This window comes from Pollachius pollachius, assembly GCF_949987615.1.
Source record: "Pollachius pollachius genome assembly, chromosome: 9".
NCBI classification, from domain to species: domain Eukaryota; kingdom Metazoa; phylum Chordata; class Actinopteri; order Gadiformes; family Gadidae; genus Pollachius; species Pollachius pollachius.
The window spans coordinates 18,750,759-18,777,843 of NC_136942.1; the positions used below are offsets into that span (position 1 = coordinate 18,750,759).

General features: G+C 46.2%; 1 protein-coding gene across 7 annotated transcripts in view; it reads left to right on the forward strand.

Moving 5' to 3' along the window:
• mef2aa (myocyte enhancer factor 2aa) overlaps nt 1–27,085 on the forward strand; it is a 55,066-nt gene that overhangs the window by 19,146 nt on the left and 8,835 nt on the right. For 5 of the 7 annotated variants that reach the window (XM_079743250.1, XM_079743249.1, XM_079743253.1 and 2 more), the window contains exons 4-6: nt 6,014–6,217; nt 19,780–19,914; nt 21,335–21,542. In XM_079743250.1, the coding sequence (XP_079599376.1) occupies nt 6,014–6,217; nt 19,780–19,914; nt 21,335–21,542 (547 nt within the window). Of the gene's footprint in view, nt 1–6,013; nt 6,218–19,584; nt 19,717–19,779; nt 19,915–21,334; nt 21,543–27,085 lie in introns of all 7 variants that reach the window. The other 2 variants (XM_079743251.1, XM_079743255.1) reach the window with 1 other exon arrangement.

Genomic DNA, 27,085 nt, shown 5'->3' on the forward strand with positions numbered 1-27,085 from the left:
ACATTACATCCGCACTCCCTACATAAGGTTGCTAACACAAGACTCAGTGTTGCTACCATGCTGTAATTGATTACTACCTCATTACCACCATGTCTCTTGCTGTGATTTAACGGTGTTACCAGTCCGCCCAAGTGAGAAACAAAATGGAAACAATGGACCGATCACAATTACAGCTGGTCCTGGGTGGGATCCAAACCAGAGGGTGAGGGGCCAGGGACACTTTATTGCATTCCATGACTGGTGACTGTGTGTGTGTGTGTGTGTGTGTGTGTATTTGTGTGTGTGCTTGTGTGTGTGTGTGTGTGTGTGCACGTGCATCGGTGAAGTTGCATGAAATCCGGATTGCCTCAGATTGCTTTGGCAATCAGGGCAACCGTTTGAATATTCCACATTAAGCGAACAGAGGGTATTTCTTCTGTCGTTGTTTCTTCGGGAAACAAAATATGCTTTGGGAGACATTGCTTATTAAAAACTCCTCACTGCCAGCGTTGATTTTTAGGGATCTGATTTAAAGTGACGCGCTGTAAGTTTAGTTAGAAAGTTTATCATTAGAGCACTTCTCCTTCAGAGTGAGTTTAGCTGGCTCAGCAGAAGAATTACTATGACAATAGACCCATGTGCTAAAATAAAGCCTTAGTGTGCTGTGATTCATATGTATGTATGTATTCTGTACATGGTATATATATATATATATATAAATATGATATATATCTTTTTTCCACGGGCCATGGAGCCCAGAGTGCCGTCTCCCAGGGGTGTTCTCATACCCAAAAGGGGAACACTCATTAGCATACGGGCCCCATTGTCGGGAGACCATTTGAATATTTATCGGCTTCACTCCAGTGCTAGCTAAGCGCATTCATAGTATTAAAATGAAAGAAGGCATTAAGTGTGTGTAATTAAATAATGTGGCAGTGGGAGACATTGTGTGGGGACAGCGGGGTCCCCCTACATTATCGCTACAAGTGCTTGGGAAGGGCTGTTAACCTTTCAGGATTTATACTGCCACGCGTGGCATTGGCTGAAAAGGGCTGTAATTGCGCTATCTATCATAACAAATGGATTCTCTTCAGAAGCCCATTGGTGCACAATAGGGACACAGCGCAAAGTTAGTTGGTCGCATTTAGTTCCTCGTCAAAAAAGATGTTGCAAGTTTGTTCAGTAATTGCTGCTTGAAAACCGTGGCCGTAATCAATGATATTAATTATGATTTAGTGGTAACAATTATAATAATGGTCAATATCTGCAGGCTGTGTTGGTCTATGGTTGTCCGTCGATGAGCCCAACAGCGGATCACTATTGCAATGACAAAAGACAGTACCGTGACGCTTATCAGAAGACGTTAGAGAGCCTCACACCACAACCACATCCGCAGTTGTGAAAACTCTGGGAAGATAAATGTGCCACTGAAGAAACTGTAAAACTCTGCATGCCTCCAGTAGTCCTATTATATTCCACCTTAAGAAAACAAGAAATGATTTGCAAAGCGGGCACATTTCCCCTCTTCCTCCTCCTACGTTTACTTCCCAAACAACCATCCGAATAAAACTCAGGTTGATCAATTTCACAGAAGTAAGAGATTTCCAGACTTTTTTTTCTAAAAATAAATGGCTCTCCGTTGTGTCGCCGGACCGACCCGTGGATGTCGGGCCGCTCAACCGAGCGGGGCCCACCGTCGCAGCGTGATTACACCGGGCATGGGGGCTTTGACTAATGAATAGTACAAAATAACATTAGCAGGGCCCATGGCACGCTGCCTCCCTATGAGCACGTGCAGGGGTCCTTCACCTAGTGAAATGGAAGAATGATGATAGGGGAAGGGAGAGGATGTACATTAGCCTGGTTATGTTGAGGGGGAGAGGAGGGACCGGGGTGGTGGGGTTGGAGCTTAGTGAGCGGTGATGTACAGTGACGTCCTTTGGATGCCATTAAGCAGGCTCACTGGGGGTAATTGCCCAAGTCATTAAAAGTTTGATGATTTCGCTGCTGGGTGGAGGGTTGCCTGCCCTTGCTGTGGCTCATTTTGAATTTTTTTTTTCTTCCTCTCTCTGGCACGTCAAATGCCTATGGGCATAGCGCTCTGCTTTCTCTCTCTCTCTCTCTCTCTCTCTCTCTCTCTCTCTCTCTCTCTCTCTCTCTCTCTCTCTCTCTCTCTCTCTCTCTCTCTCTCTCTCTCTTTCGCACGCGCGCTGTCTCTCTCTGGGGAGCAAAACTGCAGATCCCTCCCATTTCTTTCAGACCTCGCTCATTAGTGAAGTCCTGCAAGGCGTCATTATTGACAGGTGGATAGTATGTTGATAGTAAATGTGCCGAACAGTGAAAACCTGTAGATGTAGTACTCGCCTCCCTAGACACTCGTCCTGCCTGCCATTCTGTCCCCGCGCCGACGCCGTGACGCTCTCCTCCGTTCAGATCACCCTCAGTGTTATTGATTAGACCCATCGCAAGGCGACATGCCTTCACTATTCTGGGCCGCGCCCGCTGCACCCGCTGTAAGACAACTGGCCTACTTTCACCGGGTTGCAAGGTCAGTTCCGCCCAGTGGTCCCTGTCGTCGGCATGGGGCCGTATCCCAGGGCCCCTGCCGTCTCCCTGATGGAGCTGATCCGGGCGGACAGCAGGAGCGGCCCCGTCCCCTCTCGGGCCCCGGCCCCCGTAACACGGCCGTGGCCGGGCCATGAGCAGGGGGCGGCCGCCCCGGGGCCTGGCTCACTCCACCAGCTGGTGCCAGGCAGGAGTGTGTGTCGGCCCCGGCGCTGCTCTCAGCCACGGGGGCCTTCAGAGCTGACATAAGGAGCCCTCGCGAGGCCCCGGGTCCCCACCCCGACCGAAGGTGTCAGTGACTCATGCCCTGGCATCCATCTCAGTCCCAGATGTCTTGTTTGTCATCCTGGCTCCTCCGCACCCGGGGTTAGACAGCGATAGACCGTGTGAGTGACACCCTGTGTGTGTGTGTGTGTGTGTGTGTGTGTGTGTGTGGGGGGGGGGGGGGGGGGGGGGGGGGCGGGAGGGGCCTGCCTGTGCATCTTTGTGTATCGTCTGTGTACTTTGTTCACCAATGGTTTACTCTTTCAGAATATGGGTCTATCTAGGGTACAGGGCAGGTCTTTAAAGTAAATACACAAAAACACAGTGGCCCTTATTTATTTACATTGAGTCAACTGTAATGCGCCATGTCATCCCCTTCTTTCATGGTACAGATTAGTAGGGTCAAATGAAATGGTTTCAAAGTAAACTGGCGAAAAGAGACTGTTACAATACCTCAGCCGTGTGCGTTATAGGTTAAATGTTTGATCATTATAGTTTTATAACGTTCTTCCTTTGGGCCCATAGAACTAAAGCATAATTGTTACTGTGTTACCTCTCCCTAATTGTTTATTTGTATTTTTAATCAAAATTTTGTTTTATCAGTATTTTGATTTATTTATCGCTTTTACATCCGAAACGTTCATATGAATAATCGTAATGAAAAATACTTTATTTGAATTTTTTAGAGCTGACGTTGATGGCTGGCATTTTTGCAGAATTTAATTAGCAGCAATTTTAAATTAACATCTCAGCCTCTCACTTGTCAGATATTGAGAAACAGTCACAATTATGACTTTATTAATTTCTAAAAAGTAAGACATAGCCACAAGACAGATGGGTCTTGTCTTACAGTATAACTGATGTTTAGTCATTCAGTGCGTACAACAATAAACTTTGATCTAATACTGAAATGACTCATCAACAAATGGTTTCAGTGCCTCTTGTTACCTGAGAGATGTTCTTCCTCCAGGCCTGCACCACACAGGCTTGTGATGTGAACCAACGGAAAAGTATTTCTGAAATGACTGTCGATGTTGAGTCAATGTTGTGGAATAAACACGCTCAAACGTTTTTAAACAGCCTTTACATAAAACAGTACAAGACTTCTGTTATTGTGTTCAAGGTTAGTGCTCTGTATTCAGAAATGCGCTCTCTTTCCCCCCCCCGACCCCGTTGCATGCAGCTCCAGAGCCTCGGGGGGGGGGGCGGGGTAGAGGCCGCGGGCGGGGGTCAGATGGGGGTCGTATGGAGGTGAGGCTGGGGTCAGGGGATGAGAGTCGGCGAGGCGCGGCAGCAGAGGGTGAAATGAAGCGATGGCTGGGTCAGCAGCCCGCGTTCAGGGCTCCCATCCATCCAGGTGGAACAGAGTCCTCCCTCCCATATCTCCCTCCCTCCCAGCCACGGGCCCCTCGTCCTACCCCTGCCGCTGGGAGGGGACACGGGCCCGGCTTAGCACGCCCGTTCATCTGCTAAAGAGCATACACTTTGTTAATCATTTCCGCCCGTACGACACTCACCGCTTGCCACATGGTTAAGCCAACAAACAAATTATGCAAACCTCTAATCACCGCTGGTGTGACAGCTAGACAGGCTCTAGGGTTGGTTATTTACAGTGCCGGAGGCCTAGGTCAACTAGGGTGACGCCGCTCCCTCTAACCAGGGGTGGACTGAACGTGTTCGTCTGTTTGAACCCATATTTTAACATGCAAGACTCAACACTTATTGCCTTCTAGTTCTATGAAGCAGATCGTCAAAGTGGATTTCCGAATGCTTTTTTGCAATTGTCAAAAGGAGACACACAGTTATTCTGTGGTCGGGTCAAGGGAACATGCGCTGTAGCTGTGTTGTTCGTCTCTTTAACACCGTGTCCTTTTCCGAATGCCGTTCTCCTGTTGGTGCGTCAGATGAGATCACCTGGGACCAGGGCACTGAATAGATAATGGCAAAGGCTAGAAGTAAAGGCTGCCATGTTTGTGTATGTGTATGCGTGTGTGTGTGTGTGTGTGTGTGTGTGTGTGTGTGTGTGTGTGTCTGTGTGGAGAGAGCCTGGATAATGGCCTTGTCTAATTACCTGCATAAATGATTTGAAATTCATTTCTCACAGTCTGAGTGACCACCCCATCTGCCTGAATGGTACCATTGATGCTATAGAGCTCATAGAGCTTAGACCGCATTATGCTAGTTTCGAAGAGGGGCTAGCCGCGAGCTGTGAACAATTTGAACAAAGCCGGCTCATCTGTTCAACTCTCCTCTTTTAGTAGGTCAGTAAAATGGATGGAGAATAAAGAGACTCATCCTCTCCGTGGCGGTGCTCCACATCTCCCGAAGTGGGCTTTAAACGAGACACTACCTCTGGCTGGCCCTTCTTCAGATTCATTTGGAGTTTTTCTAAACATCACCTGGAAGCTCATAGCTTGTACATTAGCTGGGAAAAATGCTCTGCAGACCTAAATGTGCTTCTTGTTGTTGGTGTTATAGCATAACATCAGCTTAGAGAGGGTGGCACGGTGCAGAAAGGGCGGTGTAACACAGGGACATGTGTTGGGAGCCTGAGTTGATGACCGCAGAGAGAGAGGGGCGGCAGAGATACTGAAGCCACTCTGCAGTGAGGGCTTGGGTTACGATTAGGACTGATGCATGACCCGTGCGTCCCATGTGAGGGATCGCGTTACAAGGCTGGTGGTTTGGGGCGCACGCAGCCAGGGGCTGAAGTAAATGTATGAGCCCCCATGTTGTTGCCAAAGCTCTGACTCAGCTCGCTCACTACAGCCTCTCGCCCTGACCTCTGGTCCCACCGCCAGAGACATTTCAGACACACACACCGGTACAGTGGTTCACCTACCGGAGGGCTGATGTTCGGTTGTGGTTCTCTTATGAAGGGGCCACTGTGATGAAGCCTCTCTCTGACTTAGGCTTCGGTGGTGTGCATTGTATTCACGGTTCATTCATTTTATCATGCCTCTGCTGTATCTTGAAAGAATATGAATCGTTTAACTATAGCTATAATAATATCTGTTGTATTGTGTGATTGTTGTGGTACATTTAGTGTAATTTAATCTACAAGGGAACAGATAGATGTGGAAAAGAGCAATGGTCCAGCATCCATACACTGTTATCCTGAAGAGATAGACGGTTTCAATCATTTATCCAATAATTATCCTCTCCATGTCACAATGTGAGGTTTTGTCTTCCCTCTGCCCCTCAGGTGACCTTCACGAAGAGGAAGTTTGGCCTGATGAAGAAGGCCTACGAGCTGAGCGTACTATGTGACTGTGAGATAGCCCTCATCATTTTCAACAGCTCTAACAAACTGTTCCAGTACGCCAGCACGGATATGGACAAAGTGTTGCTGAAGTATACCGAATACAACGAGCCCCACGAGAGCAGAACCAACTCGGACATCGTAGAGGTGAGTGTCGGCCCGCCGGTCAAACTTCATGTGTATTATATGCTGCACTTTTCTACATATTTATAGAATTATTTCTTGTCATTTTGCTGCTTAAGTGTAGAATTGTTTTGATATGCAAGCAAATCTCAGTTAATGCTTGACGCGGACCAGGAGTCACCAACCCACGTTGATCTGAGGCAATCGGAGATCTCAGGCAAAAAGCCAGAAGAAGTTGAACTTCTTATGCTTAATGCGCTATGACACAAATATCTTAAGATATAAAAAACACGAGAGAGAGAGAGTACCAACAGCTTCCGTTTGTTCAGATAGAGTGCAGGAGGTCTGCTTTCTCTGATAAGTCCCAAGTCGTCTGGAGTCCGTCAACCACCGTGGAAAAGCTATCTCTGGGCAGGCTCTGCACACAGTTGCTGCGCGACCGCTAAACCCTTCCCTGTTTCCCACCAGATACCGTACCTGCAAAAAAAACACCATAGCTGTATTTCCCCTACTGTTCCTCTGGGCTTAGGCCAGACATGTGGGAGAGAACAGGCTTGTTGCTAGAGCAGTTTGTAACAAACTGAGTAGGTTTCTCTTCCGTTGACATGTTGTGAAATCCTCCTGGCGCTCTTCAAACACTCCAAGTCGCTGGGTTTTGTCCCTGCATGCCTGCACATTAGCGGAAGGAGACGCCACTCATTAGGCCACTCTACAATACTGTGTGCCAGGCAGATAATGAACAGCCAATGGAAATTGTTTGGCGATACATCGTGCTCCAAATGTCTTTTCAGTGACACACTCGAATCCTGTTGCTTGTGGCGCAATGTCTCTCGCTCGGCAGACTAAATGAAAAGCACAACATGGGTCCCTTCACGAAACAACAAGCCTCAAATGAACCTGGCCTATTGTTGAGTAATAATAATCACATGTTTACCCTCGACCATGTCCATGGACTACCATGTTATAATTCTTATTATCATTATCATGATTACAAAACATCATTGAGGATAGCAGATTAGCAGGACTGAGTGGTTCGTGGGGGTCTCTGCTAAATCGCTCACTTAAAAGTGTCGGGGCCAGACTCATAAAAAAGAGTTTGGCCGGGCAATCTCTTATTCATGACTCTGCTGTGCTGGTGAATTACTTGCTTGGCAGAGCTGTGAGAGAGTGCAGCTCGGACATCTAGAGAGGCCTTGCAGTCAACCCCCTCCATCAAGGCACTCCTCGGAGGCAGGGCTCACCTGGATTAAAAATACATGGGCGACACGCCTTGCTCACGTAACAGTGACCATGTGTGTGTCTTCTGTTATTTTTTTACTCACAGTACGCATGACGGATGAAACGTTACCCTTCTGCTGATGGAAGAGACTTAAAGGGGACATCTCATACCACCAGGTGTGAGTGTGATTAGCCATTACAAGCAGGTTTGAAAATGTGCAGCATTGTGACATCACAGGTTGGCGTGTCCATCTATCCGTCACACATCTAGATAGACACGCCCACCTGTGACGTCACAATGCTGCACATTTTTGAAAACGGCTTGTAATGGCTAATCACACTCACACCTGGTGGTATGATATGTCCCCTTTAAAACAATATGATTTTGCTTCGTTCTTGTTGGTGTCACGCTACAAATATGAGGCCAAACTCATGCACTTTCCTGTGCTTTGGGCTTAACCCTTTACCCTACCTGCGCACGTGGGTGTGCGCCCTCACTCCCAGGAGCACAGAACATTCTGCACCGACCGCGAGGGACGCACCGGGGAAGGGTGGGACATACCTAGGGAGTCTGAGGACAAACTCCAGCGAGATGTTGATTTCCCACTCTGCCCCTCTGGCGGCTCTCAAGGAGGCTGCCCTCTGCTGCACTAAAGCCAGGACAATGTCTCGTTGTCCCTGCTCACTCACTGGGCCGGCATCTGTGCAGATACGCAGCGCACATCGCTTCCCTCCAGCCTTGCTGGCTGTGTGGCTTCAGAAGTGAAGAAGCAGAGCAGAAGTAACCAACCTCACCCAGGCCGGCTCCAATTCAGTGTAGGCACAGTATTTGCCACAGACCCTCTCAAACACACACAAACCCTCATACACACACACACACACAACCCCACGTTTTTACTTGACTGGGGTGCAGCAATATAACCATTGTTAGTGAGCTGGTAGCTCTTTGTATTTATTGGTCCACTCTTGGCAATGGTATCACATGAAACAATTGCAGTGCTGAACATGTAGAAAAACATTGGTGTGTAAAACCAATGCCCTAACCCGCCGAGGAACCGTGGTCTTGATATGGAATGAAGGGCAACTAATGGCATATGATGGGATCCCCTTGGTTCTCTCCCCTCTCTATCCCCTCTCTTCTCTCCTCTCCCGATCTACCCCTCTCTCTCGCTCTCCTTCCTCTCTCTCTCGCTCGCTCTCTCTCTCTCTCTCTCTCGCTCTCCTTCCTCTCTCTCTCTCTCTCTCTCTCGCTCTCCTTCCTATCTCTCTCTCCTCTCTCCTCTCTCTCTCTCTCTCTCTCTCTCTCTCTCCTCTTTCTTTCTCTACTCTCTTTTTCTCTCCTCTCTCGCTCTCTCTCTCTCTCTCTCTCTCTCTCTCTCTCTCTCTCTCTCTCTCTCTCTCTCTCTCCAACCTCTCTCCCTCTTTATCTGTTGAAATGGGCCTCACATGGACACAATTACTCTGGACACTTATCTCAATAAATGTAAATTGAATTAAACCAATAATCAACATGCAAACAATCATGTGCTCGTTTTCCTTGATAAAGCAAAGAAGCAAGCGAGCAGTCAGGCCATATCCTTCAGGAAGCAGGCCGTTGATATTCCTTGTGAGCAACCCAGAATCAAAAAGGTCACATTCTTGCTCAGTAGTACCATCTGTAGATAGAGGCCCAGGCCATGCAGTCTGTGAGAACACGCTCTGTTTTCCACAGATGGATGCGTGCCCGGGCCACAGTCTGATAAGACAGCCGGGGTCTCTGGACCTTCTGAAGGGGCAGCATAGAGCTGTATGATAGGGAGAAACTTGCGATGATAAACGACATGACATGTGATTAAAACGAAGATGTAATCAAACTAATACCTATTTAAGAGTTAGTGCTGCATCCTAGGTATAGTGCAGGGTATTGTGGTGGCTTAGCAGTGTGACACCCAGCCTAAGGGTACCAGGTTCAATCCCCCCTTTCCATAGCCTGCCTTTAGACTCTTGAGCTTTAGATGCCTTACCCTACATGCTCTTGTATTGTACAGATTGTACAGACCTCACAGGAACATACTTTGAGATGGTCAGAGACGGGAGAGACGTACAAACACACACACACACACACACACACACACACACACACACACACACACACACACACACACACACACACACACTCTGCCTAGTTTTATTATTGAATGATCTCACGAGAATCACATTTATTTGGATCATCAAAATATATGTAATACGATTACCGATATCAAAGTAATATGTTGCAATGTGTTTATCAATAGGTTGCAATCCTTATGAAATCACATGGAACCATATACACCGGACACAATTACATCCACATTAACGCCACACATTCACATATACACCAATGTATTACCAGATCAATATCAAACTATAGTTGTTTCCGAATGTTTATCTTAATGGACATTATTCGGGTTTTAGGTCAATTCAATGTTCCTTGCTTATCAGATTTAAAGATGAACTATTTATGGATGACCATATCCTAATATGTCACTTTGTTTGTATCTGCTATCTGTTTGATTTTCATCAAAAAGAAAATTTAGTGGTTGTAGTGTTTCACATTTGATTCGTTTTGTGTGGCAAATGAAAAGAATGCTGTTGGTCAATTCATTAATCAAATCATATCCTCATCCTCTTCCAGGGATTTCATTTGATTTGCTCCGTTTTCTTTACTTGATGACACAATCACAATGACTAGATGCATTCATGGCTTCAAATATCTTGAAATCAGATCAAATTCCCAGACATTATCTGACAATGACATTAGTTTCATTTGATTCAAATCTAAGGTATGTGTCAGGGTGTATTTAATTAGAGATCAGAGAATATAATTGGCATTTAGTTGCCACCTTTATCAAATCCATTCGTTTAGGAAATGTCATATTTATTGAATTTGATTCCTTGGCTAAATTAAATATGAGATGCAGACGTGGGATACAGACGGCTCATACTCTTACGTTGAGTGCCTCAGCCGGGTTTCATCTGTGAACAAACCAAGCATTCATAGGGAAATGCATTTTGTCTGTGCATTTTGATGTCAGGCTGGATACTCAGTCTTTCCATATGAATGGCGCCTTTTCTTTCCGTTGTCTACTATGGTGCTCGAATTATGAACTGAATTCCCATATCCATATTTCTAATCAATTCTGCACTTCTTACTCTTACTTCCGTTTATTGCTTTGAAACAGAAGATATACACACAATACGACTATGATTGCAATTACATTTAAACGAGGAAAAGTGTGTTTGGGTATTACAAACTCTAAGGTGTCTGTTTCACCAGCCGTTTGTTGTGAAGGGGGGCAGGGATTAGACACACAGTGTCTTCACAGTGTCAATCACAGTCTGCACAATGATTAAGCCCCGTTTCTATCATAAGAAATGTAAATTGGCACATCTGCCATGGTGGGCTAGCTGTCCAGGCTCTTCAATTAGCATGATTGATCAATTATCTGGCAGCTTGTGGCTCCGTGGAAACAGAGCTATGGGATCAGAGGAGATGGAGAAAATGACACAAATAAGTGTCTATACTGTGTAAACCGTTTAAAACCCCCTTAGGTGTAAGGAATGAGTCGACACATAGGTGGTGTGCAAGTGGTATTCTTAGGTCATCACATATATAAGGTACTCCTTATGAATACAAAATACATCCTAATACTCAATAACCATGTGATTCATCTAATAGAAAAGCCTAGGCTACATTGCGTCTTAGTTATCAGTCCCAACAAAGATTCTCAACTGATCCAATTGTACAAAAAATCAGTAAGTGAGGAACCACAGAGAACGAAATAGTCACTGGATGCTTCGACAGACTGAGAGTGTGGGACACAGTATTGCTTTTACAACAGTTCGATTTTAATTTGAACAAATGGAGTCCCAGAACTGTTCAGAACCGCGGTGGCATGTTTACCCAGGTGCACATCCTGTTTAGTGTTATTGGTGAAGACATTAAGACGATGATGAGCATATTTAATTTCTGCATTTAAACCATGGCAATCATGCTGTGAGTGTCAGCGTGTGTGTGTGTGTGTGTGTGTGTGTGTGTGTGTGTGTGTGTGTGGTGGTTGGGTGGGGGGGGGGGGGGGGGGGTCTGTCTTTTGAAATTATACCGAATTATGTCTTTGCAAATTAATTCAACCCAATGTAGCCTTTGTAGTGTGGGATGTCGCCTACATCTTAATCAAGTCGAGAAACAAACAATGTTCCTGTGGTAACTTTCTGGCCTCAAAAGACAATTCAATGTTTTTAAATATCAATTGGTGATCTGCATTACTTTGGAGATGAGAATGAGATGAAATACCCAGACTACAGTTTCTCTCTAATCTAGCAGATGTAATTCGGTTCAAGTCAACACAACATGTTCTGTTCCATGTTTCTTATGTAGTAGTCACTGGGTTTAGCTGCTGTTTTGTGGAATATTCAGAGTGTGGCGGTGCTAATGATATTGTAGCCCATGCTGGGTTTCAAAGTGGCCCTCTTTGTGGGACAAGGACTCCTTTTCCTCTGGGCTTTTAGTGAAAAGGGTCACCACTCCACTTTATTTTTTTCTCTCTCCATCTCTCCATCTCTCCCTCTACAGTGTTACAAAAGCAACAGTGGTTGAATTCTCGTTGTATTTTATAGAGCGAGCTATTCCGCCCCGCTTTTGGAAAAAAAAAAAAGGATAAATGATTATTGTTAGTCCGTTACCATGGGAACACCCTCAGAATACCGGAGCGGGATCGAGCCGTTAAGATTTTTAATTTGGTTTAGAAAAAAAATGCCCATTGTTGTTAATTGAATGGAGATGTTGAAAGTCTGTGTGTGTGTGTATGTGTGTGTAACATTGTGTATTTCATGACAACACAGCCTCCCCTTGGATTGATCCCTTTCCCCCCCCACCCCCGTTTCTTTCTCTTTTTTTATCACGCACGTATGTATGAGTAAGCACTCCTTTGTGATCCTTGTTACCAGGCTACTGTAGAGAGAGTTTTTGATTTTGCCACATGAACTTCACTGACGTCAGAGCAACCGGGATGTTGTTCAGCTCCGTGCTCTCGAAGCACTGCCGGATAAAGGAGGTACAAAAATAAAGCAGCACACAAGGACCCTGTCGGTGAGGAAGATCAGGTCTCCTGATCTTCCTCACCGACAGGGTCCTTGTGTTGCTTTAATTTTTAAACATCATCTCCAACATTTCCACCGGGATGTCGGGTACAAGCACACGCCGTCAGGAAAAAAATCACGTCAAAACCAAACCAAACTAGTCGGTCACGTTTCTTTGCTTTCTGATGCATTCCACAATCTAACCACTAACCACCAACCGCCATTCAGAGGTTGAACGGGTCTGCATTATCACCTTCTGGGGCCCCCAAGTGAAGCAGATCCCAACCTGCATCTGCAGGGATAAGACGGGGCATGCACGGCCTATTCTCTCCGCTTTTGGCAGCTTGGCACGGCCCTTTAATATGGGAACTCCAATGGGAGTGACACATGCAGTATTTACTGTTGCTCGTTACACTTCTCTTGTAATGAGCTAGACAGAGTCTGACAGCTAACATCATTGTTATGTCAGTTTGTTTTTACTGTTTGGGGCTGCGTTGTAGTAATTGATGCGGAGGAATTCAGTTGTTGTTGTTGTTGCCCTTCGGCCGGGAAACGATGCCTTCGGTTTGGGATTTAAGCGCATGTTGGTTCACTGTTGATTGCCGTCTATCACGGCGGATCATACGGAAGTGGACACGTGTGTCATGTTTAAAATGTTTCAACCCTCAACCGTCAGACACCTGTCACAGAGTGCACGCATTACAAAATGGGTCACACATTAGCCTGACCTAATTCAGCGTGATCTAGTTAAATTACATCCAACCGCACATCGGATGGGAGCACAAATCGGTAGCTCTATGACCTAGGAACTACCACAGACAATGGGAACTTCATGTCCACCCAAAACAGCAGCAACAGGGCCCCAGATCCTTTTGTTCTTCATTAACCTTGGGGGGCCCCGGTGAACAGAAGGAACTCAAGTATTCAAAGTATTCTCTTTGCACTCGCTTGTGAAGCATTCTACTTGCCCTTGGACCTGCATCCTCCTCCTCCTCCACCACCCCCTCCCTGCCCGCTCGTCGTCTCCCAGCATGGGGTGTGGTGCGGCCCCTCCTGCCCAGGGGCGAGGACAGAGCAGTGCCTGCTGGGAGGAGGGCGGCGTGGGGGTGAGCTGGCACCGCGCCGCCCCTCCCACGGGCTACCTGGCTGCCAGACCAGGGGCCAGAGCAGAGCAGGCCCGGTGCCACTCAGATTGATGAGGCTGGGTCTGTGCGAGCAGGTGTAGGGTGTTCCGCTGCAGACTTCCTGCTGGCACTTCCTGCCCTTCTGTGTGTCGACTCCCGGGCCCGGCTCGGGCCAGGCGCTCCCGCCCGGCCTGATCGGAACTCCTAATTGTCCTTATGAATATTTTAGATGCCGGCAGCAATGAGGGTTGAGGGTGCGGGGCTTTGGTTTCAGGGCCCATGACAGCTAATGATCGACCCAATGACCAGAGAGAGAGAGAGAGAGAGAGAGAGAGAGAGAGAGAGAGAGAGAGAGAGAGAGAGAGAGAGAGAGAGAGAGAGAGAGAGAGAGAGAGAGAGAGAGAGAGAGAGAGAGAGAGAGAGAGAGAGAGAGAGAGAGAGAGAGAGAGAGAGAGAGAGAGAGAGAGAGAGAGAGAGAGAGAGAGATAATCTGCAATAATTAACCATCAACATTTGTGAGGCAGTACCGTTATCATCTTGGTTGCTCTGACATAATTGACAAATGATGTTCATGTTAATTCAAGTATTCATTTATACATTAATAATGTATAAATAGTTAACTTAATTGTTACCAAATGTCTCTCCTCAACAGTAAGAGAGGAATAAGACTTGTAACTCTAACTGTAAGAGGAGTTAGGAGTCTCTGGTTTCCCTTAACAAGCTTCGACTTGCATGCTTCTTCCTGTTACTTGCCTCTACTTCCTGTCTACCGGTTGAGCCAAATCCAAGCACATTTTCCTGTTCTTCGTCTATCGGTACATAAGGAGGACATCGGTTAACCACTCAAAAGCCACTCAAAGCTTGGTCGCTTCCCTCGTTCAGACGAGGCCTACAGCAACTCACTGTCTAATGGGCCAGCACAAGCCTCCTGTTTGGTCATTTAAATGTTCTATATTTGAGTGACACCCCAGTTGGTCAGACGCAGATACATAAAAGAATGGATAAGTATGATTATGGACTTAGATAAAAGGTTGCTTTTGTACAGAGAGCATAGCTTGTGTAGAACTGCTAAAACAATATTACTAACCCAGATTAGGCTCTGCTATTTTCATCTATTGTCAATTGTGTTATTATCCATTTCAAATATTGCAAAGATTCCCCTGTTTCGTACAATACAATAGTTCCAATGAAGTGCTTCCCCTGTGTTCCTTCTCGTCCTACCAGCCGTCACTAGACAATAGGATAGCAGGCTATAATAAAAAATATGACTCAAAAATCAAGTGTAGTGTTCCAGTCAAAAGCCTTGCAGCACCAACCACTCCTTGGGCCGCGTTCCACACAGCAGCAGTCGTGAAAACAAGCTTTAGAAGTTTGATTTATTTCGGCACAAGAGGGGAACGCCAGGGCAGCGGATGACTCCGTGTCTTAAGATGTTATATAAGAGCAGAAATATTCCTCGGTAGATAAAAGCCTTCTTATCAGTCGCCTTCCCATGCCGATTTTCAAGTGTGTTTGGAACTCAAAGAGGCCTTTTGATAAGCCCATTACACGGAAAGGCCCGGACACAATGCTAATGTCACGAGGATTAGCACGCTACTTTGCCTAGCGTAGCGCCGGGCGCAAGGGCTGATTCAGGACCCTGCAGGGTGCGAGCTACTGGGACGCCTGGGTGGAGGAGGCTAGGGAGAAACCTGAATACCACCAGTGGGAACGGCGCAGATATGAAACGACAGAGCTCCATTACCCCTGTGTCCTCTTGTTATCTTTCTACCTCGTCTGCTGCTTCCTACACAGTACACCACTTCTACTAAATCGAACCCACTGAAAACAATTTGGGAAAATTAAAAGTATACTGCATTGCCATTTTTCCTTGAGTTGCAACACTTCTTTCAGGTATGTTAGCAAATGAGACCCAGCATGAATGCACTCCTAATCGAACAGAGACATCTCATTGAGGTGCATTTCCTGCACAGATCACAATAATTGCCAGGGAACATTGCATTCAAAGAACTTGATAAGTCCGATGGCCTTTGTAAAAATGTGCTGTTTTAAACTTTAAAAAGCAAAAAGTAAAGTAAAGTAAGTAAAGCTGTTAAGTTAGGCTTTGATAAATAATTTGGAAACTTCTTTGTTTGATTTTTTTACTGTACTACAGTATTTTGTACTGAACATCTCCAAAATGTATTTAGCAGTTTGGTTGCATGTATACAGTATGTATCCTTGATCGAGAAGTAGCCCCAAGGACTTCTCTTGCGAGAAGAAAGAAACAAGACTGTTCAAGACATGTAGGCACACACACACACACACACACACGAACACACACACACACACACACACACACACACACACACACACACACACACGTAGCTCTCTGGCTTGACGTCAGTGTATCCGGGCTCCATTCTTATTTGTGCAGCCTCGTCTCTTTCACTGCAGGTCTGTACTGCCGGGACGAATCCCAGCTGGCCTCTTCCCACTCATCTTTTAAAAACCCATCAGGGTCTTGCGAATAGATTGTACAAGTTCCTCCATCGCTTCCCTTCACAGAGCTCCTGTTAAAGACAGGGTTGTGTATTGAGTCGTGTGTTTTAAATGAGAATTTATCTTTATATAAATAAAGACTGCAGAAAATAGAGGCGAGGTGGAAACTGGAAATGACCAGGCTGAAGGGAAGACGAGGGATCGGGCGGTCAGTGTCCATCGATAGGCAAAGGGCAGAGTGGGAGTGGGTCAGGCGACCCTCCCCTGCGCCCCTTCTATGGCCATGTCTTTGTGTAGCGACCTCTGATTGGCCAGCGCAGGGATCCAAGGCTTGACGTTCGGTGTTTGGAGCATGACACCTGTTTGGCCATGTGCTGATTTAGTGATCCATTTACTTAGAGCAGTGGGGTAGAATCTGTGGGACACCGGGGACATGCCAAGTCATTTACAAAGGAATTACATCAATGTTTTCACAGACCTTTCAGCGTGTGACACTCATAAGACGGGCACCTCGGAGAGCGAGCCTGAACTCACTCTCTCATTGGCCACCCAATGAGCGCCGCATGTGCATGATAGTCACGCTTTGGGTTCACCTTTGTTTCCCCATTCATGTGGTTTGTCTCCAAGGAAGCAACCACTGAAAATATAGTGAGTGTAAGGGATAGAGGAAGATTTCTATGAGTTGAAAATGTTTATTTTATGTTTAATGTTTATGCAATTGACCCCCCCCCCCCCCCCCCCCCCCCCCCCCCAGCCTGAAATACAAACATTATGCAATAAAAAAAAAGAAGCTTTTTCGGCTGAGAGTTCTGGGAATGAGCGGGGCAATGTTATCTCCATGGTTACGACCCAAGGCGAATTTGTGATACTTTCTCTAAAGCTAGTTGTAGTTGATGTGTATGAGTGTATAATGAGCGATGCTGTTTATGAAATGCACCACACAGAATCACCCGCTGCCCACACGGACAACCACACATCCATACAGCACAATGGCGTTCTACTATAAATGTCCCAGAGGCTTACCCCTCTCTCAGATGGGCCCTCAACATCACCAGCCGCCTGACAGAGCTCCGCACATTCACACACCCCACACACTCTTTCTTCACAAAAGAAACAAAAAAACCAAACTTGAGATTGGAGCAGAGTAGGAAGTTTAAAAACTGGTTGGGGTCAATTGGTATAACAAATGACAAATGAAGTCTCATTCCGGTAACCATGACAAAAGGGCATATGTTGAAGATCATGCAAGACATCTTCTAAGACTTTCTGTCATTTTGTGTCTTTTATATCTTGTTTTTTTCACGTAACCCTCATTTGCTCTGGCTGTGGGTGAACAGTTGATTCATGATTGCCTAGTGGGCCTCTCCTTAATTGGCGCCTGTCATTGGCTCAGGGGTTCGGAGAAGTGGTCCTGGTTGTGAAAGTGGTGGAGCCCTGCCTCATGCTGAACTGTCAGCCGGCTCCCACAGAGCCCTGGGACTGTAATGAGCGGGTTGGATGCTTTAATTTCCAGGTCCCCATCAGATCTATGGCTTCTCTGGTCAAGAGTGCACATACTTTCACCCTGTAAACACAGCCCTTTCACGACACTAACTAGAGAGGGGGAGTTTGGTAAACAGGAAATGATATAAAGAGGCGTTTTCTCAGAATGAGAAGAATGCCGTTGCGTCCCACCACACTGCCAACATAACAAGTGCGTCCAAGCAAAGCAAACAGCAGTAAGTATGTGTTGAAGGCCCTCACATTCATTAGCAGGCCAGCTCTCTATCCACCACATAGGATGGACAATTATGTCTGATGATAGTGGCTGAGCTTCTTTATTACTGTCTTTTGAGGGCAATCTGCAACCCTTCACATTGCTGCGCCAGTCTAGTTACTATTCATAGATAAGCCAAGATGTACCCTGGTCTTTTTGTGGGATGCACAGTGGTGTGTTTCTGTGAAATAGCCTAGGTGATCTTTAAGCCTCATTCTGAGTTGAATACTTTCATGAATACCATTCAGAGAAGAGGCTTTTATCAGTGATAGCCAGAGCAGGTTAAACAAGAGAGTAGGTACCAAGCATGCTGTGCTCAGGCCTGGAGTTCTGGTGATAACATCTGCTCTCACCAAACAAAGCTACTCTCAGATAACTAGAAATACCTGCAGCAGCAGAACCTCCATCACACACACACAAACACACACACACACGCACGCACGCACGCACGCACGCACGCACGCACGCACGCACGCACGCACGCACGCACGCACGCACGCACGCACGCACGCAAAAAGACAGACACACACAAACACACAAAGACACACACAGACATGAACAAGGACACACACAGAAAAAAACACTCACACACAAACACACACTCACAAACACACAGGCACAAAGACACATACACACACACACACTCACACACACTCAAACACACGCAGACACACACATACACACACACACCACCCTTGGTGGGCGGTGAAGACGGAGCAAGGTCTCATTAGTGTGTTTGGGTGGTTGTAGGTAGCTCAGCCTGTGACCCTCACCTCCTGCGGGGGGAGGGCGGGGGGAGGGTTCACAGACCTTTCTGTAGACACGAGGCCTTCAGAGACAGCCCACCGACACGGCGCACCCACAGTGCACACCGATAGCAGAACCTGGAGAGTCACACATAAATCATGTTTTGAAGCGCCCCGCCGCGGTGTCACGTGCTGTCACATGCTGTCAGCGAGCCTTGTTAACACGGCTATTCAGAGGTCTAATGAGGAGGCAGGCTGCAGACGACTCCGTGGGAGTCAGCAGCACACCAGCACCGCCGAGGCAAGCGCATTGCGTTTATTCCTTTAACAGACTCTGGTAATGACAACACCAACTGATGTGCTCGCTCGCGCCCTCGCGCTCATTTTAATAATCGCACCATTTCATGCTCAGATAAGCATCCTTGACCACGATGCGATAATCCCGGTTTTATTTCCCTCATGAATTCACTTTGGTAAGATCACCCTCCCCCAAACCTCTCCCCGAGTGACGGGCGCAGGCAGTGTGTGGCCGGGCTGGTGAGGCTCTCTGCAGCGGGTCTGCACATGGGCTGAGTGCCGCGTGATAACTGCAACATAATGAAACATGCAAACACAGATGGCCGGAGGAGGCCAGGACGCTGGGGAGGGGATTGGGAGGGGAGCAGAACTGAGAGGGGAGAGAGATGCAGTTTAGTCAACAAAATGTATCTTTTGTGGACCAGTCTAGAAGGGTGCTAGGTATGTTCACATTTGCCCACGTTTCTTTGATACTTCTCCTATGAAATCTGGTCGCTTTGGCTGGTTGATACCTTAGACAAGTTGGGAAACCCACCTTGTTGAAGGCAAGAAATGTGATATATTCATTTGTACGTAGTTTGCCGGAGTAAAATGAACCATGGAAATGAACACAATTAACATAACCCCTTCCTGTATGCCTGTTTTCCAATCCACTTTCCAATTGTATTTCAGAAATTGAGAATCAAAGGCCATAATGACTGTGCTAGCCCCGACCCAGAGGAGTGCTTTGGTCAAAGCCCCCTCATGGACGACCATTTCAGCAAACTAGGCGAAGAGCGTGCTTTAATGTACAAGCGCAGTGGTGTAAGTACGACCCGTTGTCCTGTTCTGTGTTGATTCCTGTCTCTATGTTGATGTTCACTGCAGGCGCTAAACAAGAAAGAACACAGAGGCTGTGATAGCCCGGATCCCGATGCCTCATATGTCCTCACGCCTCATACAGAAGAAAAGTATAAAAAAATTAATGAGGAGTTTGATAATATGATGAGAAATCATAAAATCGTAAGTACTGTCAATGCACTGTTTTTTGCTTGGCTTTTGCGGCACAAAAGGAATTTCACCCTTTTTTTTCGTTTCACTTTTTGTGTTGTTTTTTGCACCCTTCAAATTTCTGTCACCATCTTCTTGAACTTCCCGACACCCGTGTCTCTCCGCAAAGAATGCAGTCGTTTTTTCTAATTTTAATTCTTCTGCAGCTCAATTTTGGCCCACCTTGATAAGATCACACTGCAGTGACACTGGGTGGCACACGGGGCCGTGACCATTGCAACAACAACAACAAAGCTCTTTAGGTTCAGCTTTGAGTTTAGTTTCAGTTCCTAATTGTCTATTATATCTAGCTCCGCTAGATATTTCTGTCTTCTATACATCTAGCGCCGCTGAAGATCTAGGTTAATGGTAGCTTCCTGCCATATACTGAGCTATCCCATTAGATCGGTACCCAAAGTGCACGAGAGAAACCTCTAGGTCTCTCCCTAAAGCCCTGATTCTTTTTTAATTCCCCCTTTGAAATACCAGTTTCACTGTGATCTTATCACGAGTGGACTTCTGCAAGATCTTGTGCACACCAATCGTTCATTTTCTGTATATAATCAGGGCATATTATATAGAATTATAATAATATCTGATAATTTATTTTTCCATAATAATTTGATTTTGGATTGACATTAACCAACTAATGATAACAACTAACGTTTCTCGGCGTATTCAGCTGTCGTTAATCGCTCCACTGATGCTTCGTATAGTCAGCACTTTATGGGTGTCCATTAACAATATTTGACTCTAATAACATGAAAGCACACACACACACACACACACACACACACACACACACACACACACACACACACACATGAACACACACACACACACACACACACACGAACACACACACACACACACACACACGTACACACAGACCAATAAGTAGTATGTTAGAAAAATATATATTGTTTATCTGTGGTGCTGAAGATTACAATGTTCCACCATTTATCTGGTTCTAACGCACCACGTAATATTTTAATATATGTTTAATTCCATAGTATGGAGGAAAACGTGTCCATACCATATGTCAGCTCATTAATGTTCTCTCCACAAACGTAAATGTTTTAACACACTGTCAGAGTCCCACCTTTATGCGACTAATGTGTTTGACATGTTGTGTTAATCTGCGTGGAAGCTCACCAGTGGGACACACATAACATAACATCGAGGGACACTTCTGTCCTCCCTTAAACCAACGTCTCCCCTCCTCCCCCATCCTCAAACCCAACATCAGGTTGTTGATTCTCCCCCTTTCTCTTTCTCTCTCTCTTCTTCTATGTCTTTTTCTGTGTGTGCATGTGTTTGCGTGCGTGCGTGCGTGTGTGTGTGTGTGTGTGTGTGTGTGTGCACACTTCCCCCCTCTGTCCCCCTCTTGCAGCCCACAGCGTTGCCCCAGCAGAACTTCTCCATGCACGTGGCCGTGCCCGTCTCCAACCCCAACGCCTCCATGTACCAGCAAGGCGGCGGGCTGGGCTCCCTGGGCGACGGCGGGATGCTGTCCCCTCCGACGCACTCCTCGGCCCTCCACAGGAACCTGGGCTCCAGCGGAGGCCCCCAGCAGAGGCCCACCAGCGCAGGCAACACAGGTCAGTCCGCGGCCCTGACTGTGAACCGGAACGCTGTCAGCCTCCATTTTGGAAGCATAGGAGCATTGGAATGTTACCATTGTGTTGGTAGTGATGGTTGTCTGGGCTTTGTTTACCAATTAATCGTGTGATGATTTATCATAATGGTGAGATGGGATTTTTGTTGTGTTTGAATCTGCCACAGCGTTTCTAAGGCCAGACGTGGCGCTTAGTTAGCAGTAGTTGGCGGCATTTACGTTGAATTAGGATTTACGGTAATACAACTCTCTCGAGACCTAATGTGGGATCCCAACTTTTTTCTGTTTTTTTTTTATTCTGTCACATTTGGGGTGGGTTTATCGAAAGAGAGGGAATTTTGAGACGCATATCATTAAGGAGCAGGTATGGGGGGCGGCGCAACTTGCTGAAGAATGTCTACAGGTACACGATTAGGGTTGGACTCAGAGCCCTTTGGCTTGGAGACTGGGAGACACCCTAACCGCTAGACTACACCAGCCTATGTCATTAATCAGAAGATGGTATAGTTCAATAAACGCCTGTCTTTGTGATATTCAGTTCAACTTCGAGAAAGTAAGGCGGAAAAACTAAATATGAGAAACATTCAGATGGGGGGAGAATCTCCTTTTTATCAGCGATGCACTGGGTGCTCAGGATCTGAGGTCATGTTAACACCTCGTAGGCTGTGTTGGTGTGAGATAGCCGTCAGTCTTCACACCTTCAAAATGCCTAATTTCACACCTTTTATGTGCAATGTGAGACGAATGATGGCAGGCTAAAAGTAGGATTCGTATGCTTGCTGTAAAACAGTATGGTGGGTCTGAAAGGCTGCAGAGCATGAGAAGCATCACAGCATGGTTAGGAAGCCACATGCTGGGTGGGCGTTGTGTGCATACCCACTGTAGGTTTGGTATGTACTGTGTTTCCCACAGTATCTTTCATACCAGCTTGTTGCAGATGGGTTATCACAAAGAATGGACCCACTCACTCGCTCTCTCTTAATAATACAAGTTGGATTAAGAGCATCCTCGTATCTCTTTATGATACACCATTGGGTAATCCCTTAAATGAGCCATTAAAAGGCTTGGTACAAAAGACTTGCTTTTTGTGTGCCCCTGAACATGGACAGGACATGTCCTGTTCCTGGTGTGGTTCTCACATCTCCCTCCACTTGGCAGAGCGGTGCAGATGGTTCATCTGTCGCTCGGTGCATCTCATTAGGTGGCATGCTGGAGACCATAGACTTCCCAGTGCCAAGCGGCGTGGGCTCCAGCCCAGTGGGTAAATCCTCCTCAGGAGAGATCTTTTAGCCCCTACGCTTAGCTTAGCATACGAGCTAGACACTAACATGCGCCCCGCTGTGGTCTGTCCACTAGTGAGTGTTGCGTGCTAAGCTTAGCTTACCTATGCCCATGGGCTAGACACACACATCCACCCCTCTGTGGTCTGTTCACTAGTGAGTGTTGCCATTGGTATGAAGTTGTTGAATACTGCAATGGAGAAATAACAACAAAAAAAACATTGAAATTATTATTTTGACTTAAATGAAAACAATGGACTAACTTTGTACGCTGAGTTATCAATATAACTTGATGTAAATATTAGACTACCCAGGTGGTAGACATTAATTTGTATTTTCATCTCTATTTTTACGTTTTATATTATATTATTTATATTGTATTGCAATTTATCGTGATATTTGGCATATTGCAATGTATAGGGATGCCAATCGTATCGTGACCCATACAGATCATATGTTGACCCATCTAGCAAGGTTGGAAGCGTGTGACCCTTGTAGCGCGGTACAAACCGTATGTGACCCATGTAGCGTGGTACGAATCATTTCATCTCTGCCAAACAATACACAGACCCATTGGCCTAGCACACGAGCTGGACGGTCACATAGAGCCCTCTGTGCCCGCTAGTGGGGGCCTAGCATCCAGTGAGCGGCAGTGGTGTGCTGGTAGTCATCGGTTCCGACCTCGCCCCAGGCTCAGGGAGGAAGGTGTGTTCCTCCTCTAAGTCGTGGTGGGGGGGGAGAGAGAGGGGGGCCGACATGTGTCATGCGCTCATCGCATACACATTCTAGGGATGAGGGCGTTGGTGTGAGAGGGTTAACCCGGCGAGGTCAGCTGTCCGGTGGCCTTTGGCGGGTAAATAAACACGGCCGTTTCCTCTAAGCCCACCTCCACAACAGCCACCCCCCCCTACTCCTCCGGTTTCCTTCCCTCTATTGACAGGTGCATCTGCCCCGCTCTCCCCAGCAACCACTCACAACCCCTATAAGGCTTGAGAGGCTCCCGCCAAGATGGCCGCTGTGATCCCGTGGGCGGGGGGCCCCCCAGGTCCCCTTAGGGCCACACAATGACCGGACGGCCTGTCTGTGTGGGAGCGGCCAGGGCAGGTGGTCTGTGGCAGATTTTCCGTTCGGTTCGTGAAGCCAAAGTTTGTGCGGTGTGCGGGCGTTTGAGAATATCTTTGTCATCGTGAAATACTATGTTCAATATTTTCATTCACCTCTGCCAGAGTCTGACACGCGATATTATGGTGCTGGTGTGAAATTACAAAAAGGGCTGTTTTTTTTTTTAGGTATACATTTAGTCACTAGGCTGCAAATTACAAGCAAGTCTATGAGCAATTAAAAGCAACCACTCTAAATTAGAATACTTTAGAGTGTACAAAAAGGTAAAAGTGTTTCACAGTCTAGTAAAACAAAAATGACAGAGTGCAGAGTTGCTACATTATTATCATAACATACTCCACAGTGTTATATGAGGCCTCAATGTGACACTATGGACAGCGGCTTAGAAATGCCATTGGTCAGCTTTGTGGCCAGCTTGGCCAGTTAAGGTTTTAAGTGTATGTGCATGCTTGTGCGCTAGCATTCGTACATGTGTGTGCGTGCCTGTGCGTGTGTGTGTGTGTGTGTGTGTGTGTGTGTGTGTGTGTGTGTGTGTGTGTGTGTGTGTGCGGAGGGGACTTGTGGGGTGGGGGCTGCATTGCTGTGGGGTGTCAGTGTGTTGGCAGAGGGCGAGGAAGCTGCAGCTGTTGCTCCTGACAGCGTGGAACAGCAATCGCTACAGGGAGTGGAACCCGTTCCTGTCGTCACATGACCATTCTGACATAGCTCTCGTGCTTTTCACATGCATAGAGGAGCCCGAGAGTCTGGTGTCAAAGGACCTGACGGCAGATGAAGGGCACTATTCAAGGCCTCTGATTGTTCTTGTTTAATTGTTGTCCTAGAGAAAAGCTAACAGAATGTGGATCAAGTAGATCGCGGCTTGACCCCAAAAAAGAAAGTGCAGAACATTTCCAGAAGTGGCAATTTTTTTTTGACAGTCACTACGTAAATAGAATGAAGTGAAAAGGAAAACGTGGTGCGTTGGTCAACATTGTTTCAAATGCGTGTCAGGATCAGCCCTAGGATCAGGTTTTTAAGGGTTCCGAGGACCTGCCACTGTGTGAAAGGTTTAGTCGGAGCACCGTCATAGCCATGGCCATGTTGTTCAAACCTTTATAATCAGGCATGTTGAAGGCCATATGAGGGGAAATCACATTTTGTTGACGCACCACGCTGTCCAACAGACCTATTGACAACGATCATCCTTGGGAATATATGTTCCTCATTTCCAAGCCAAATGTTTTCGAGCTGATGTTCCAGCCACACAAATAACATGAAAATAAAGAGAGAAAACAATAGAGCCTAACATCGGGTCTATTATTAGAGAACCATCTCTTTCCAGAGGCCCTTGATTCACAGTCATTAATCTCTGCATGTTCATCCAGACGTATATATAAATAAATATATATTTGTCCTGCCTGAACCTGATGCTAGTGTGCTGTTAGTAACAGCTGGGCCTCGTAGTGTTGTCTGTGGTACAACACACCATGGTAAAGGAGAGGAGGTTCAGTCCCTTTCAGATGAAAAGTGCACCATGCTGGAAATCAGAAGGATTCCTTATGTAATGCTACTCCCACTGCTCCTTGTAAATTATTGAGCAAAACGGATCTCTTTATTTACCAATACACAGCCACCATGAGGAGAGCCCTCTTCGTGCAGTGAGTACACAAAGAGAGAGGGGAAGAGAGAGAGAGAGAGAGAGAGAGAGGCTTAACAGCATGACCAATCTGTCAGAGGTGTCCAAAGATATGAAGATTGAGTTCCTCCAACAGCTGAGACATACACACACACGCACACACAGACAAACATGTACACACACAAACACACACGCAAATAATAATAAAAAATCAAATTTAACAGCCACATTCTACATTTTTACACTATCCTAATCCTGGAAATAAATATAATTGATTGCCACAATCGTTGAATCGCCTCTAAATGTGTCTCCAATGTCTTTATTTGGACCTACTAACATTACTGTCTCCAAAATGTTCTCTGGTAACCGGGGTAAATATTGTTGTAGCCGTGTCTTCCGTGATCAAAGCAGCACTGAGGGCACTGGTAAATTGTATGTGGGTGTTGACTCAGCTGCAGGCCTATTGTAGCTCCCATAACTGTTTATTTGCCCATGTATTGTTCGTTCGTTTTTTTTATCTGTGGTAGAAGGCTTTATTGTTCCATTATGTTCCTACGCAGGGACTTCTTGGTTCTGCAGACGGCTTGTGTTTCATTGCGATACATTGAAACACAATGGAGGAGTCAGCCACTTGTTGAGTGGACACTGATCCGCCGATGCCATGCGAGATAGCATTGATTCCTTCTTCCCGCTGTTGCCTTGCATTTAACCACTCAACAAACACATTTGTCTTTAGTTTTTTTAGTATAGGTTTAAAGGTGCCACTAAAGAAGGTGCTATTGAGTTAGGTCAATTTGCTCTTCACCTAATTTTTGTTATTGAAGTATTAAGAATGTATTTCCCTGTATTACAGATGTCTTTACCCTTCGACCATGTCCAGTTATTAATCTATCTTAAATGTGATAGTGCAAGTTCTCGTGTCTTCAGCCTTTCTAGAGCTGTAATCCATTAATTTCGCTAGTCAATACGATTTCTTCTTTGATATTAGATGTAATGTGTTCATCAGGTTTTCTTTATCTTTGATGAAGATATTTTTTTCTAATGTAGACACCAGTCTAAACCACACCTCTCTTAGGAGCAGAAGACATTTAGAGGTACATCAAGTTGTGTGCAAGAAAGGGAGTAAGCTTTAACTTTGGGAATGTCTTTTTGCAGATTTTTTTTAGTATCCACAGTTTGAAGCACGCGCTGCCCTTAAGATCCCGACTCGCAGGGATTCTGCCCTAACAGAAATAGGTTCGACCATTTCTTCAGGCGTCACAGTACATTGGCTAAGTGAATTGCTCCCACATCCCTAGATGCACGTAAATGATATTGATGTAATCGTTTGCCGTAGAAAATTAAAGGCTCATCAATTTTGAAATGGACATTTTATTTTTGTAAATGCGCGGGCTAATTATCTGAGGTCTATTAACACTTCCCAGAGGGTTATAAACACTTAATTCTGCAAGGCACAGCAAGCGGGAGCATACCAGCCGAGCTAAATGTCTGGCGGAAAAAACTGGGGGA